This window comes from Quercus robur, chromosome 3 (assembly GCF_932294415.1).
Source record: "Quercus robur chromosome 3, dhQueRobu3.1, whole genome shotgun sequence".
Taxonomy (NCBI): domain Eukaryota; kingdom Viridiplantae; phylum Streptophyta; class Magnoliopsida; order Fagales; family Fagaceae; genus Quercus; species Quercus robur.
This window is the reverse complement of record NC_065536.1, coordinates 10,192,942-10,209,961: the sequence shown is the minus strand read 5'-3', so window position 1 is coordinate 10,209,961 and position 17,020 is coordinate 10,192,942. Positions and strand designations below refer to the sequence as shown.

The following is a 17,020-nucleotide window of genomic DNA, read 5'->3' as shown; positions in this document are numbered from 1 at the left end:
TAGAGGAACATTAGCCATGTACATTATGAGCTATGCCCCCCAACAAAATAGCTAGTAGCAAAGACAATGGCATTGCAAATGTACTACAATGCATGCAAAAATGCCCATATTCACCGGATTTTTATGACAAAATCCAATGGTGATTCGAAAGGGCGTGTTGAAGAGGTAAAAACCCGGCCGGGGAGGTCTCCGGCGGAGCAATTTGCACCACTAGCAACACCATTTAGGCGGAGGCTACTAGTTGGTGTTGGCTCAGCTTCACTAGTGGCTATTGGTGCAGATTTTGGTGGCATAACTAGTTTTCTTCTTGGGTTATCACCAGAAAGTGGGAGGGGTCTTAAGCTGGATGTGCTTTATCCAATTAAAGGCTATAGTCGTTGCATTGAGACAAATGAAGGATTTGGTTAGTAAGTCCTAATGCCATATGTTATAATGTTGTCAAAATTCTTTTGTAATTTTGTTTTAGTCTTTGTTTTGTCTCTAAAGCCAAAGAAAATAACCATCAATATGATTGTTCACTTTCTCTTAAAACGATTATCAATATGACATTAAAATGAGTGGAATTAATGTCAATGGTCTTTGATTCATATGGTGTTAGTAATCATGATGTGTGTTTGTGTATTAAGTATTTATATTCCTTAATAGTCTTTCTCAAAATAATAGTATTAGTACATTAAACAATTCTTTATCCAAAGAAGGGGAGAGAAAAATATTGACGCTACTTTGATTTTGAATTTGCTTTGCAAATAACAGAATTCATATACCCAGCAAAATGGGTTGGAGATCAAACACTGTTATATAGAGCTGTGGAAAAAACAGAGTTTGAAAGAGCACTTGATCCACCTTCAATAAGCACTGCCAAGTCAAACAACCGGCGGCGGAGCGTTAGTGAACCAGTTGTCGCCTTTGGTCCCCCTGGTACAAGCGGCGAGCTCAATGTTAGTGTCATTGTGTCTACAGTTTCTAAAGACTTCTCGTAAGTACTTCAATTTTTGGGTTAACTTTGCAGTGCAATACCTTTGGCATTGATTAATTTCTGGGACTATAGAAAAGTACTAGTGCAGTGCAAGTAAATTTCTTACATGAATGAGACAGTTTTTGCTTAGCAAGTACAGTGTTGTACGCCCAAAATTTGAACTTTACAAACATGTTCATACCGTTACAAATGCTCCCATTAGTATAAGTTACTAGTTAGAGCAACATTGTCAAATCAAAATCTAGTTGTTAATCATTGGTTACTAAAGCTCTAAAGGGCCTGAACTATGCTAAATGTGACCAAAAAATGACCCATGAATTTGGAACTAATCCTTTACCTCTCTTCATAGAATTGAGGCATTTGGAGGACCAAAGGAGGTGGGCGAAGCAGTGGTTCGGACCATCACAGGATCTAGCAAACGCCCTGATGTTAAGGGGACATTGATAGAATCAATTTTAAGAGAGGATCCTACAAAAAATGTCAAATACTATGAGCTTGAATTCAGAGTTGAGAGCCCCTCATTTCGGCGGCATAATGTCACGGTTTGTTGTTCTAGTGGTGGTAGGCTATTTACTTTGAATGCTCAGGCACCAGAATCAGCTTGGCCAGAGGTGAAATCAGACTTCCAAACAATTGCTCATTCATTTAGTCTCACCTCCTGATAATGAGGAGGATAGGAGAACACTACAGTTTCTTCATGCAATTTTTCCATAACAGGGATGTTTTTAAACTTCTTGCAACCTGTCCTCATTGCCTGTACCTTTCCATGACTATTTTTCCCAGTACTTTCCTCTTTTCAAGGTGGGTTGGGAGATGGTATGAGGACCATGACTGTGACTGAGAAGTTGTTGTATTGGAGATAAAAGTAATCTTATTAAGAAACACAGTTTAGACTTCAGACTTGTGACTACTACAAAACTAATTCAACAATATATTTTGCTTTTCATTTTCTTCTAAACTATAATGGTTCTCATTAAATGCAGCACCAATGTCTAAAATCAGACCAGCTCAGGTTGTAGGGATGGGTAAAAATTACATATAATACATATATAATTGATATTTGCTCCTTAAACATTAGACTTCCTATACCTAAATTACAATTACTGTACACATTCAAGCACAAGTTATCTGTCTTCTCTTAATCATCTTCTCCATGTTCTCAGAAACCATTGCAGTCAAGTTAGGATCTTCAAATCCAAGCTCTGCACCAAGTCTGCAAAGGAGAAATCAAATATTAACACAAATAGTAGTATTTAGGAAAACCTCAAGAGTCTCAGACTACCCCATAGTCTAGGCTCCAACCACTCCTCATTATGTAACAAACACAATACTAGGCTTAATTGCAGACCCTTGTAGGGATGCAGCTTAATGCCATTGGGCAACAATGGCATTAGTCAGGCATTATTTCTATTTTTGTTCTTTTCCATGGAAGAGACAAGAATGTTGGAGAGAGAGAGAGAAGTGGGGGTGGGGAGGCAAGTAACAAGTACTACAACAGAATTAAGACTTAATTTGCTTACTTTGGATCAAGAACCAATTTCTGGACTTCTTTAATAGCTGAACTTGCTGCGTAAAGTGATATCTTTCCAACCTGTGTCAGAAACCAATATGAAAATGAGAACTCGCCAAAATAAAGAGAACAAGAATTGTTTGACAGAATAGAGGGGGGAGCGGAAGGAAGGAATTAAACAATTTAAAGCAATAAACTAAATGGGTAAAACTTAGGTACAATACCTTTTGTGCAGTACATCATGTTCTCCGATTATATTCAAACCCAAAAATTTATATTGAATTTAATTGTCCTTGGAAATGAGAACACTGCTTGTGTCAATAAACCCAAGTGTTTGAATTTAATTGGGAAACCTAATGTACTAAACATAAGGTATTGTATCTAAGTTTTGCCAAAAATAAAGAATGACAGAAGGAAAAGGAAGGAAATGAATACTTCTAGGAAAAATTTCCTTTGTCTGACCTCCAACACCTGCAGGTTTGCTTCTTGGTCATTAGGGAGACAGCGGATTTCTTCAGCCAACCTTACAGCCTCCCCCAGACTTTCAGGAGATAAGAAATCAAGCCCCAACTGAACATTGGACTGAGAATTTTACAAGGAAAGCAAGCATCAATCTAATGTTACAAACCCAATTTCACAAAGAGGAATCTGGAATTACTTACTAAAATTTTCAACACATCTAAATTCAGTATCTAATTTTCTACTAATTCAACCACCTATCAAAATAGTTTCTACAAATTTAAGTTGTTTCATAAAGAACAAACAGGGAGTCTGCTTCAGCTTCCCACCCAGGGCTGTACTACATCATGAAGCACATTGCACAGAAGCACGTGATATAAATTATGAATTGAAGACAACTTTTGTGCTCAAAAGTTAATTTTCTCTTTAACTTTCAATAATTGGGCAGTCCAAACTTTATTAAAAATTTCACTCCATTAGCAAGCAAATACTGATAAAGAACTTCTCGGAAACCATCTACTGCAACTACTGAGAAAATTATAAAAACATATATATTTGAAATGGTTTATGCGCGCACACACACATGCATATAGACACACACTCACAGGTGCACAGAACTATATATTTTAGCAGCTATAATAATAATGAGTTTTTAAATTTATAATGAATGTTGAAAGTGGGGTTTTGAAGCTCTCCATTTGGCCCACGATTTAATGCTGTAGTCAGGACTCACTCAAGATTATGAAAAGATCAAATTCCCATAACCTTCCTAACTGCAAGGCTTGCACATAAGAACGAAGATGAAGCCAAAATTCTTCAAGAGGAAAGATATATATCCTTATGAAAGACGCACAAAGTTTTAAAGCAACTAACATCTTAAGCAACATGACCAGCAGTGCCTGTCATGCAGATAACCAAAATAACATCCTTCCATTAAAGAAACAAGAAAGAAATGACCCTTCCGAAAGACAACAGTCTAAGCTTCTATTAAGTCAATGTCTACATTACACCAAAAGTCCAGATACACTCCTCTAATGAATATAACATATAGACCCTTCAGTCTCTCATCAAGAATTTTAAAGCAATATTCCAATCACGAGTCAAAAGAAACATTATTTCATTCAAACTCAATAATTTAAGTAAAAACATGTAATATTGGATTCGCTAAAAAAATTAGAGTTATACTAGCATGAAGGTAATCAACCATAGTGAACTTACCTGGAGATTTCTCACTTGGAAAGGGCATCCTGCAGGGACAAATATAGCTTGCCCCAAATGCTGTTCAAATGACCATGGCTCAACTCCTGAGGAAGAGGAAAGCTATTTAGATTTTAAACAAGCATTCAGAAATGCCGTAGAAAGTACTTATGATTCAACATCAACACACAAATTGCATGAAAGGGGAGCTGTTATATAGAGAAAAGATTCTAGAAAGAATCCAAAAAAAAAAAACCAGCTTGTTTTTAAATGCAAAATTAGCATCCTCCAAATTTATCTATTTTTATAAGTTTTTAGTGAAAGGATACATGAATTTCATTAAATGCCCTAGAAAGTACTTATGATTCAACATCAGCACACAAATTGGATGAAAGGGCAGCTGTTACATAGAGAAAAGATTTTAGCAAGAATCCCAAAAAGAAAAAAAAAAATGCCAGCTTAGTTTTAAATGCAAGATTGGTGTTACTGCAAATTTTTCAAACCACAGGCTTCTTCCTTTTGTCAAATTTGGTTTTAAAAAAACTCATTGTTTTTTCTTTTCTTTTTTTGAGAGGTTTGAACAAAACTCATTCTTAGTGGTTAGCTTTTCCATAACTTTGTCTGTGCCATGTACATTTCAAAAATAACCGCCATGCTTGGTTGGGAATGATGTGAAATATATTAGAATATTAGACAAACATAAAACCAGTATTACATTAACTTTTTTTTTTCTTTTCAGGGAAAATTCCTCAGAGAAATACAGTTAATAGCAGGAAAAATTACCCCAAATAATCCAGTAAATAGTCATGTTGAAAAGTTCTACACATCTCAAACATGCATCTCAGGTCAAAAGAAGTATTCTGTCTCCAAAGCTTGATCAATAATTAGGAACATCAATTGTTACTTATCCTTACCAAATTCTTCCTTCAGCTTTCTTTTATGATGCCCATTCAGGAATACCGTTTCTTCATAAAGATGCCTTTTCACCTGAAAACCCAAAAGTTATTAGGAGCACACATTAAGCAAGCCAATTACGGTATATTCAATTAAAAGAATAACTATATTTAATAAGATTATAAGATAAAAACTTACTAAATCATTTGATACTCCATCAGGCTTCCCAAATTCTTTCCAGTGAATTCTTAAATAATCAGTCACCTTTGAGACATCCTGCCGGCGAAAAACATCCCATAGAACACCAGGATCACTCCTTTCAGGGACATCTTCACCCTCTCTGTTTGATGTTTCACAATTGACGTTATTCTCTTTAACATCAGCAGTTTCAATCCCCTGATCCACCATTGATTCATTTTCATTTTCATCCACTTTTGCACCACATTCATTCTGCACACTTTGACTACCAAGCAATATATCAGGGGACCCTTCCTCATCCAAATCTGCTTGTGGATCCTCCGGTGATTCTTTCATCTCAGAATCCTCAAAGGATTTTTGTATCTTTTCAATCTTTACACTCTGCTGGCCTTGTAGATTCACATTACAAGTATGCACTAATAGGTATACCTGACCATAGTTCAATGATGTCAATTCAATTTGACTCATCACTTTGTTGGTTTACATCAGATGACAGGATGGGGATAAAAATAAGATAAAAGCTCACGATGTTAGACTCTAGCAACATACGGATTAAGGGTTTTCAACCCATACAGCATTATAGATTATATTATGACATATTTATAACAGTTGAAGCTAGCTAAATTCAATAAGAATAACAATCAGGTTCTATGGTTATTAAGTGCTTGTTTATAATATTGGATGTATAATACAGTATTATTATATACAATTTGAGAACCATGAAATTAGAGGTTAAAACTTGAGATGCATACATGATTAACAATTGTGCAAAGAAATATTTTAGCGTTTTTTCTAATTTGATATGCTTAATATTTTTAGGGGGGGAGTATACAGAAAATACAGCTTACAAAAATTTTCAAACACAAACTGCAAATCAAATGCAACAGTTTGGTACAAAAAAAGTATATCCTAAAAAGTTAACATCATCAATAATAGGTCAATGAGAAAAGGGAAGAATAATAAGTTACCATGTCACGCATATTGAAATGAAGATTGGTCACTGGATCGCCTCTACCAAGTTCTTCATAGGTCCCATAAGAAATAAAAATTTTAGGTCCTACATCATTCTGTAAGGAATAATGAGGCAATTTTGCAGCAACATTTAGAAGACCCCACTTGGAGTGGATATACTCAAGTAAGGGCAGTTTACTGATAAAATCAGGTCTCTGGTACAATAAGAACTCTTCAGATGCACTGGGGGAAGGCCAATCCTTCAACTTCAACATTTCTGGCTGACCATTTTCAAGAATTCGTCCATCAGAATATCCTTTGATGAACTGACCAAGTTCAATGTCAACCTGCCATCATGTCAAACCACAGAAAGCAAATATAAAATTAATTAATTGAGTTTCAACCAAGTAATAATTTACTAAATATAAAAATTATTCATTGCAATCAACAGAGACATGAGAGAACACAGAAAAGCCTTAGAAAAAATAAGCAATAGCTAGTAGAGCTTACCTCAGAACAGTCAAAGCAATCTATGGCCTTCACCACTCGGTTCTCATCTTTTGTTTTCTCGTCTGCTGTCTCCTGAATCCCTCTCCATATAACCATTGGATCCCAGCTTGAAGTTGATGGGCTATCAAACACCTGCTTGACAATAATAGGTTCACCCCTGGCCCAGTGCTTTCTAAAATTTCCAATCCCATCAGATTTAATATCTTGAGTTGCAGGGCAGTACAAGAAATTATCATCACTGTCTTCTCTATGAGCATATTGGTAGAGTCTGGGATCATCCAACCCAGTATTTTCTAGGCTGCCAGCATCATATATCCTACACCCACTAACCATTTCCTCCACATTTTTTACCAGTTTTGCAACCCAGTTCATCTTAAAAATGCGGCTTAAATTTAATGATGAGTGACCACAGCCACCAAACTCTGGTGGGGGGCATGGAATACTCCCATCACTATTGGCTTGCCAACCAGGAAACTTTTCCGGTAAAATTAGTTTTAGTTTGGATACTTTCACTTGCCCTGTCGCAGTTGCTTTGTCTTGACTTTTGCCACGGATCTGATTATCTGCCAATTCTCCTTTAACATCATTTTGAGATGCTTCCCGAAGATCTTGACAGCAACTAAGGCACAGATCATACGTGCAACTGGCACAACGCCGATGATAATCTGTAATGGGTATCCTACAGAAATTGCTACAAGGAAAAACAGAGAATGAAGGCAAATCAGAAATCAACAGCAAATAGAGAAGCCAGAAATAAACATAATAAACTAATAAGAAAAATCTTATCTATTTTCTAGTGAAGATAAATCACAAAAAATGAGATGCAATGAATCATGTTGTTTCATTACTACTTTTTGAGACTCTAATGACATATAATTATAAACTAAGTGACTTTAACACAAATAGCTCAATAGTGTTCCTCAATTACCAGCACATCTGCTCATCTGCATTCACTTTTGTCCTGGCAAGAAATAGTTCTTTCCCTGATGACAAACATTATGTAAATATTGGTCACATAATGTATAAATGGTACATACCCAAAAAATTAAAATATATATATATAGAGAGAGAGAGAGAGAGAGTATTTTAAATGTCACTGGGAGCATGAACAAACGACATCTTACCATTCAACTTTTTTTGTAGTTCTACTTCAGAAGCCTGCTCATGATGGATTTGCTTAACTACCGGAAGCACCGAAGATAATAGGCAGTGAAGATATTTCAATTTGTCTAGAACAGGTATTTCACGTATTCTAACCTGAAACTCAAAAAAATTTATAATAATAAAGATCAAAGAACCATGCCCAGTGAAATTTGGTAAGCATATTTCACAATATAAATGAAACTTAATCATGTAAAGAAATGGTGGCCTCTTCAACCCATATGTGAAATACCTTTATTGAATTATCTGAACGCAAGCACACTTTGCAACTACAAGTACCCCGGCATGCAGGGCAACTTCTCTGAATTTCTTCCAATGGAATATCTGAGTACCTAAGGTAGTGAAGCATGAAAATCAGGTCATAAAAGAAGCTTAATGACTAAGTTGTAAAAATTAAAACAAAAATACCATCTCACATCTAAAGTGATAAAATACTAACCATGTGGAGATACAGCTATCACAATATCCTCTCCTATCACATTTAAGGCACCAAGTAACTTTATCTCTATCATTCCTCCGGCATTGGTGGCAAGGTTGCCCACCGGCTTCTTCAGAGGAATCTGTACTTCCATCAGAGTCCTCCTGAAAAAAAAAACTTGTAAACCCCGGCATCAGATAACATAGAAGTGGTAGAGAAAAGGGTTCCTAAATATTAATAAAGGGTAGAAATACAAAGTGACAGACCCATCCAGAAAACTCTTGAAACAAAATCAAATATCAACATTGAATTTTGAATTAGTCGTTCTTAAGGATAAGGCTCCACTTCATTGATAAAGGGATTAAAAAATTTTAACCAAACAACAATGATGCATCTCTCACACCATATGGCTTATACAGTATGTTTCCATCTTCAGTCCATATATCCTTTGTGTGTGTGTGTGTGTGTTAATAGGCAGTATCAGAGATCATTAACAATAACTACCTTATGATATTCTTTAGTCTAGCTTTGAAGTTTGCAGGAGAAGCAAGGTGTCAAAAGGATTGAAAGGGAACAAGGTAATCAAGTTTCATAGTCTGATCCAGCTAGAATGGCAGTAAAAGAGCTGGAGCCAAGGTTTTTTGTTATTTAGGTAATAATAATTTCGAAAGTAATGGCTGTAAAAACCATTTGAGAATTCACCCGTGCCATTAAAAAGATGTGCTATTCTATCCCAGATATAAGCCTTTTGTTCTCATACTGGCAAGTGCAGCTAAAAGTAAGACATACTTTTTTAACAAAGTTATAATGAAGAAAACTTCATCCTTGTATCAACATTCTACAAGTATAAGAGACACCATCTTGGACACTCTTCTAACAGTCAATTTACTCTAGGATCCTTCCAGGACTTCGTTTTCTCCCTCTTCCTTTTTTCGTGTTTTTTTTTTTTTTTTTTTTTGGGAGGGGGAAGTGTTTGGATAAGTGATAATTCTGTCCATAACTGGAAGAACTTAAGCATACAGGAATGATACTTATTACTTAAGGTCCCCCTAGAGAGTTACAATCAAAAAGAGTAATAATATTTCAATTACTGGTTTCTATTCAATCCGACAAAAAGAATTTCTATTACCAACAACGAAAAAAAATCTCAAGAGATGCAGCCAAATATTTTAAAACAAAACTCACCGTCATAGCATCATTAGCATCAAAGCTCCTTTGTGATCTACTCTTAGATGAGTCCATGCCCGAAGTTGGTGGTGTCTTGTGAGACCTCCAGTTTTCTTCAAAATGTCCAGCATCTCTTTGTGAATTTTCATTTGTCTTTGGAGGATTACGTGCAGCCAAACTCCTCATCGCTGCTGTCTCAGGTGAATAGCGAAACTGATTCTTGGATACCTTCTCAAACAACATTTTCCCTGAGGCTGGAACAGGATAATCTTCAACTTTTGTGTTCACAGGCGGTGTATCATATTCATCACTCTTACTCTCCAAGTAAATATCACTTTCACCTAACGACTTCCTCTTGGCTTTCTTTAAGTTAGCTCTCATTGCAGAATTAGCCGCCCTCTTCTTTGCCTGGATGTAGTGCTTCTCACATACTGTCTTATCTGGCATCGACATGGCAGTGCATCTCCATTGTTTCCCATCCGACCTCTTGCAACGCAAATCATCTGGAATTCCAACATTATCCTCAGCATTTGCAGAGGATGATCGTGGATGATCCATCGTACTCATGCTATGGTAAACTCCAACCGTGATATAACATGCAGAGCATTAGACTGATAAGAGCAACCTGCAAATAATCCTTTAACACCTACCACACACAGCAAAAATTAATATAATTCCATCAAACAATGCTGTACATACGAAGGAAACCAAGAACCAGAGAACCAACAAACAATGCCCAATTCTTAAGTAACACGAGCCTGAATGAACAGATGAAGAACGAACGCATCCAAAACCAGTCATAACACAACGAGATACAATAAAAAAAAGTTATACGCAGCAAGACGGTTCAACTGGCAAACATATTAAACTATAATTTGTTCAAGGGAAACAGAAAATAAAAATCTTCACCAGTTGAGGCCAATCTCAGAAGGGTTTAACAGTAGTTTCTCTTTCAATCATTCATGATACAGGAAAGCACAATGAGAAATTAGAATGTTAAAGTTCAACGCAAATTGATGAATATACTAGTCCAAACCTCAATTTCCAAGAAAACTTAATTCTCAGTAGCTGGCAATTTTTTTTTTTTTCCTAAATTTAGACCACTTAGATTGCTAATTACATATTTACAAATCCTCCGAGTCTCATTCTCTACAATTAAATCTTATATATACAACAAATTCTTTTGAACCCGAAAGTAGTTCACAAATAGGTGTCTGCCAAAAAAAAAAAAAAAGCAAGAATTCACGTTCTAACAACCAAGCCCAACATAATGCACGAAACAAATCAATTAAGAAACCCATAAGGCACGCACAAAAATACTTCACAACAATAATAATCACATGGGTCAAGAAAAAATCAAAAATTTACAGCAACCCAGATTAAAACAAACTGCATTTGTCCCAAAAAAAATTTTATACCCACACATAAAACGAAAAAGAAAGATTCAATCTTGAAGAAGCACGAACCAGTCAAAGGCATAGAGTTTTAAGAAAACACACATACAAAGATATAAACAAACACATATATATTATGTATGAGCAAAAAGTAAACAAAGAAATACAATATGAGAGAGAAGGGTACCTGAAACTAGGGTTTGACGCCAAGTACAGAGAAGAAAGTACTAAAACGAAGAACCCTTTTTAAGGAAAAGGGAAAAAGGAAATTTGGGAATTTTAAGAATTGTGTAATTCCTGTTTTCTCTGGCTAATCAGTCCAAATAGCTATGAGCCTATGACCCTTTTGGTCTCCGGCTTCTTTTGTTTTCTTTGTTTTTTTGTTTTCTGTTTTTTTTAATTTGCTTTTCATGTTTTCTGCTCTCTTTTTAACTTCTCTGCCTCTGGGTTTTCCAGACACTGTGTGTTAGTGCAATAACCAGGTCGGTACCAGCAAAATTCTAAAACAAACCTCTTTTTCTTTTTTTCCTTTTTTCTTCCTCTATTTGCTTTTTTACAATTTGCTGAAGTGGCAGTAGTAGTTGGTTTTTTTTTTTTTTTTTTTGGTTCTTTTTTTTAAAATTTTATCAACAATAGTGTTTTATTTAATTGGGATGAAAAACAAGTCCGGATAAGTGTCATGAATAAGAAGGATGAGAATGTTGAGGCAATTTTTATTGAAAAATTACTATGTTATCGATATTTTTACAACGATTTTACAATAAATTTTAAGTGGTAAGTTATTAGTGATTGTTATAGGTGCGCAAAAAAATAATTTAAATTACGGATTCAAATTAGAATCAAGCTCTTATCTATAATGTTATTTCTATATCTTAATTAATAAAGGTTTCAATCTCTTATTAAAAAAATTAAAAATTAAAATTAATAACAATTTACTACTAATAATTTATTACAACAATATTATAGACGTAATACATCACCTTTTTATTACTCATCTTGATTTGACACGTTTATTGCACTAGTCAAATTTTAGGAAATATAACCTAATAGTTGGGACAAAGTATTATATTCATTGCAGAATCCATTATATACTTGAAGAGGAAAAAAAAAAAAAAAAAAAAAAAAAAAAAAGTCTAATATCACTTTTTTTTCCCTTACTTCTTTTGGTAGGTAGTTGCGGGACCCAAGTGCCTAAAGCCCAGACATTAAAACATAGAATAATAAAAATGGTGGAAATTTTTATTTTAAATTCCATAACTTCATGGTGTAACAAATTAAATTCAATAGTTTTAAAAATAATAAATTAAATCATAAAGTTTCAAAATGTAATAAACTAAACTCTACAATTTTAAAAATAACAAATTAAACTCTAATTTAAAAAAAGTAACAAATTAAATATACAATGAGTCAATGAGGGTTTAATTTGTCATTTTTTTTAAAAAACCTCAAGGTTTAATTACATGATTAATTATTTACTTTTTAAAACCTTGAGATTCAAGTTATTATCTTTGAAATTATAAGGATTAATTTGTTCCACCTTATAAAGTATAGAGTTTAAGATGAATATCTCCCTAAAAATTGTCATTGATTGCGCAAGTCGGTTGGACTGGATTAGTTTAAGGGACTAGTAATTTGAAGTGTGAAGAGTGAAGACACACCCTTTGTTTTTTGTTTTTTTTTTTTTTTTTACCCAGTGTAAAGACATAACCTTATTTCCTTGACAGGTACTATGCCCCAGTCCCTCCTCCCTAGTCTGCTGGGCCATTTTTACTTTTGAAATCAAACAGGTCCTATAGAGAGAGAGAGAGATGGATGACTCTGCCCAATCCTACCGACAATAGGCATGGATCATGTTTGGTTTTAAGACATCTAATTAATCCAATTACAGGTTTATATATATATATATATATATATAAATAAATCCAAGTGGAGGTTAGTGTAACTTCTCTAATATTTGTGGTACAATCTTCATAATCACAACATGAGTTAAATACTATTTTATGTATATTTCTTCTTCTTCTTCTTTTTATTTTTTATTTTTTCTGTTATAGATATGCGGTTAAAGGAGAAAATGTGTTTGTTTGTTTGTTTGAGAGAAATAGAGTGTTGAGCTTCCTTAAATATTAAATTAAAAAGAGGGGGGTGGGGGGGAGAGAGAGATTGTGAGTTTTTTTTTATTATTATAATTTTATAGTAACAATGAAAGAAGGGAGAGTTTGAACCTAAATATCTTGAAAACATCAAGAAATATCAGCTAGTTGAGCTATAAGGCTCTTGATGTGAGAGAGACTTGAAATTAAAAATTAGTGGGTTCTAATTAACTCAACTTGTATCTTTTGAAGGAAAAAAAAAAATCCTCTACATAATTTTTTTGTAATTGAATTTTCCACCTTGAAACGGGTGCTAAGAACTATGTATTAAGTGCTTGTCTAGTCTCAATTCACGCGACAAAACAAAGACAAAAAAATAAAAATAAAAATTGAAAAAGATGCAAAATAATGAATTTCAAAGCCAAAAAGGGTAAAAATAAATACAACATGTTTGAATAGATAATCAAAAAGTCACAATGATTGAAAAATTAATTTTACAACATTTAAGACCAAAACCTTAACGAAGTATGGTCAAAAGGCTGAATTTTTTATCCGACTATTGGATCGTGTTGAATTTTAGACCATCTTGTAGGACATATTTTTCCCTTCAAAACGGTTGTATATGGGCCAAAATCGGAATTAAAATGAATGAGATATACCAAAATACCAAAAACCCTAACAGAAACATTCATTTTTTTTTAAAGCAAAACTGGCAATTTTTTACCTACCTTCGCGCAATAAACTATACCGATTGGGTAAGAACTAGAACAAGCGGGCTAGACCATCTTGAAGAAAAAGGTCTTAGCTAATTTTTCATTAAAAGAGATCGACAATATCTGCTTCAGATTGGATGATATGAATTTTTCAAGAAAAAACATCGCAAAATTTTTCAACTTTGCGTCACCTTCCTTCCAAGCGCGATATCTCGATGACTGTAGCTCCAAATCGAGCGAGGCCAGGACCACTGGAAACTAGACATCCAGAGCTTTCTGAGTATATAAAATTTGAAGAAAATGGAGCTTGAAAAGGTCTCCAAACAATCACACAAATATTGGGCCAGAAATAAAATAAAATAAAAAGGACAAAAAAGACTTATGATGTAACAAAAATGGATGATATGAATTGGATGATATGAGATCGACAATATCTGCTTCAGATTGGATGATATGAATTTTTCAAGAAAAAACATCGCAAAATTTTTCAACTTTGCGTCACCTTCCTTCCAAGCGCGATATCTCGATGACTGTAGCTCCAAATCGAGCGAGGCCAGGACCACTGGAAACTAGACATCCAGAGCTTTCCGAGTATATAAAATTTGAAGAAAATGGAGCTTGAAAAGGTCTCCAAACAATCACACAAAGATTGGGCCAGAAATAAAATAAAATAAAAAGGACAAAAAAGAGTTATGATGTAACAAAAATGGAAGGCTAGCATAAGTGTAACACACTTCTTTTTTTTTGGTAAACATAACATGTTACACTTTACACTTATGCTAGCCTCTCATTTCCTCGTTTCCCCTATAAATACCCCCCATTTTTGTGAAAAAATCATGAAGAAAGATGGAGAAAATGAATGAAAAATAGAGAAATAGGGAGAAAAAAGTGAGGAAAATCAGAAAATGGTAAGAAAATTCTGGAAAAATACCTTTAGAAATTCAGGAAAAAAATTTTCTCTCTCTCTCTCTCTCTCTCTCTCTAGGAAACTCACACACACACAAAAAAAAAAAAAAAAAAAAACTCCATCTATTTTTGTTTGTAATTTTTGTGGGTAAGGCTATAGGGATGGATTAGTTTCTTAATAACTACACCCATCCCCCTCTTTACTATCTTGCAATCATCATTTCCTTATATATATAAAATCTTCTTCTTCTTCTTCTTCTTTTTTAATATCTTTCTTGTTGTCACAGTTGCTTTATTTTCCTAAGTTTTTGTGTATATTGTGTATATCTCTCTCTCTTTATTTTCATGTTCATATTATTGTTGTTGTGCTTGTTTTCCCTAAATGGGTATTGGACCATTTCCTAGGATTTGTATGAGAAGTACACTTAGGAGGAAGAAATCTCATCCCACCAAGGCATCTAGGGATTTTACTATTATTGCTTTTAATTTATGTCATCCCATTTACTTTTAAGCAATCCCCATCCCCTTTTAATTTATATCATCCCACTTACTTTCAAGCAACCCCCATCCCCTTTTATTTTATGTCATCCCATTTAATTTCTTATACACCCCCTCTTCCCCTTTACTATATTGCACTTATATATATATATATATATATATATATATATAGACACACACTATATCTAGACACCTAACAAACAAAAAAAAAGATTTTCTATCATCTTTCTTAAATGGTTTTTAAACCTCAAATAGAGCACAATATGGGTATGTCTTATAAGAAAGGTGATGACTTAGAACTCCGATTTCTTTATGATGAAAAATCCATAAGGCTTGAAAGAGATTAAAATTTATTTAAGAGGGAAACAAAAAATCTTTTTTAATCAACATTTACAATATTCCAAGCTCTTTACTTTTATGTCATTTAAATTTTTGCACTTTATTTTCTACACTTTATTAGTATTGTTTCTTTATATTTCTTATCATTAAAGTTGCCATAAATTAAATATGCTTGGGTAGAACATTTCCTCTACACACTATTCTAAGAAAATGCTTTTTTTTTTTTCCTAAATCTTTTCCCACCTCTTTCTAAAAAATGATGAATTTTTTTTTTCAAATAAAAAGATCTTTTTAGGAAAAGTATTTTCCTTTTAAAGAGTTTTCAAAACAAAAACCTTTTCTCAAGATGCTCTTCCTTTTTACAAAAAAAAAAAAAAAAAAAAAGTTTTCAAAATAAAATTAAAAAAAATATATATATTTTTTTAGGGAAATCCAAAACCTAAAAAAAAAAAATCTGTTTTCTAAAAATTTCTTTCAAATTAAAAAAAAAAAAAAAAAATCTGCTTTCTAAAAAATTGTTTTCAAAAAAGTTTTTTTCTAAAAAATCTGTTTTCTATAAAACTGTTTTCAATATAAAGTAATTTGTTTTCTAAAAACCCTTTTTTTTAAAAAAATCTATTTCCTAAAACTGTTTTCAAAATAAAAAATCTATTAAAGCAACCACCCACCATAGTATGCTCTGTTTGTTTTACTGAAAAACCTTCTATGAAGATAGTTTTCTACATTTTCCAATATTTGGTAACAAAAAAATAAAAATAAAAAATAAAAATAAAAATAAAAATTTGTCAACGGAAAACTCTTATAAAAATAAGGCTTATTTTCTATAGGTTGTTCTCCCAAAAATTAAATAAAAATTGGAAAACAATCTCTCTCTCATGTAGCGCATAATTCCTATAAATATTATATTCTTCTAACTCAGGAAACAATATTTTTTTTCGCTCATTTAGTTTTTCTCACAATAAACTCTCTCATTTCTTCTCTTCCTTTTTTTTTTTTTCTCTCTTTTCTCACACCCTCACTATCACCCCCTCTGGCCTCTTCTCTACCCACAGATTTCTCTCTCTATCTACCTCTCTTCTCTTTTTTCTCCCTATTTCTTCCCCCCTCTATAACACCATTTTTTAATAAGGTTTTTTTTTTTCTCCTTACAGACTCGTCAACAGTTCTATAAAATTTTTTGGTATTTATCAAACTATTTGGCCTATGTGACATTTTGAACTATTTAAAATGGAACTTATGGGTATAATGGTTATCTTGAATTATGAGAAGTATGGTTAATATATATATATTTTTGCTCTTGATTTGTGCCACTATAGTACACTTCCAGTGTACTTAGTTGGTTTTTTTATAATAATATATCTTTCGTTACTTATCAAAAATAATGTTCATATACATGAACAAGATGAGTATTTGAGATCATGGAAATTGGACAGCTAATTTTGATTGTATTCGTTGTCAAAATTTTAGTTTGAAAACCAAATTCATTCTTGGTTTTTTTATTGTTTATTTATATTGATTATATTAGATGGGTTTGCACAATACACATATTATACCTGTTTTAAATTATACAAGAAATGTTATAAAAATTGTGGATACCAAACGTCAGAAAATATTCTCAAGCCAATTTTCAAGGTTGTTA

General features: G+C 33.3%; 2 protein-coding genes across 5 annotated transcripts; one reads left to right on the top strand and one right to left on the bottom strand.

Annotated features, from left to right (window-relative positions):
- On the top strand, positions 1-1,874 carry LOC126716999 (psbP domain-containing protein 7, chloroplastic). Its single transcript, XM_050418134.1, has 3 exons — positions 1-403; positions 754-976; positions 1,326-1,874. Exons 1-3 carry the CDS (start codon positions 67-69, stop codon positions 1,636-1,638), a joined length of 873 nt encoding a protein of 290 aa, XP_050274091.1. The 5' UTR covers positions 1-66; the 3' UTR covers positions 1,639-1,874.
- Positions 1,875-1,895: 21 nt separating this feature from the next.
- On the bottom strand, positions 1,896-11,323 carry LOC126716998 (E3 ubiquitin-protein ligase JMJ24). 4 transcript variants are annotated; one of them, XM_050418131.1, is made up of 14 exons: positions 11,023-11,322; positions 9,460-10,087; positions 8,296-8,438; positions 8,089-8,188; positions 7,820-7,952; positions 7,624-7,678; positions 6,696-7,386; positions 6,203-6,532; positions 5,235-5,663; positions 5,057-5,129; positions 4,164-4,249; positions 2,922-3,068; positions 2,497-2,567; positions 1,896-2,189 (listed from the first exon to the last, which is right to left on the bottom strand). In XM_050418131.1, the coding sequence occupies exons 2-14, from the start codon at positions 10,006-10,008 to the stop codon at positions 2,090-2,092; spliced, it is 2,907 nt and encodes a 968-aa protein (XP_050274088.1). In that variant the 5' UTR covers positions 10,009-10,087; positions 11,023-11,322; the 3' UTR covers positions 1,896-2,089. The 4 variants fall into 4 exon arrangements, 3 of the variants coding, with proteins under 3 accessions (XP_050274088.1, XP_050274090.1, XP_050274089.1); XM_050418133.1 differs by having other exon boundaries at positions 2,949-3,068; XM_050418132.1 differs by having other exon boundaries at positions 9,460-10,078.
- Positions 11,324-17,020: the final 5,697 nt, after the last annotated feature.

Excerpts from the sequence above, each read along its gene's own strand:
- LOC126716999 (XM_050418134.1), top strand. The coding sequence starts at position 67 with ATGGCATTGCAAATGTACTACAATGCATGCAAAAATGCCCATATTCAC. Across the intron at positions 404-753 it reads TGAGACAAATGAAGGATTTG|AATTCATATACCCAGCAAAA; the intron begins GTTAGTAAGTCC and ends TGCAAATAACAG. Across the intron at positions 977-1,325 it reads ACAGTTTCTAAAGACTTCTC|AATTGAGGCATTTGGAGGAC; the intron begins GTAAGTACTTCA and ends CTCTCTTCATAG.
- LOC126716998 (XM_050418131.1), bottom strand. The coding sequence starts at position 10,008 with ATGAGTACGATGGATCATCCACGATCATCCTCTGCAAATGCTGAGGAT. Across the intron at positions 7,953-8,088 it reads GTTCAGATAATTCAATAAAG|GTTAGAATACGTGAAATACC; the intron begins GTATTTCACATA and ends TTTGAGTTTCAG. Across the intron at positions 2,190-2,496 it reads AAATTGGTTCTTGATCCAAA|ACTTGGTGCAGAGCTTGGAT; the intron begins GTAAGCAAATTA and ends TCTCCTTTGCAG.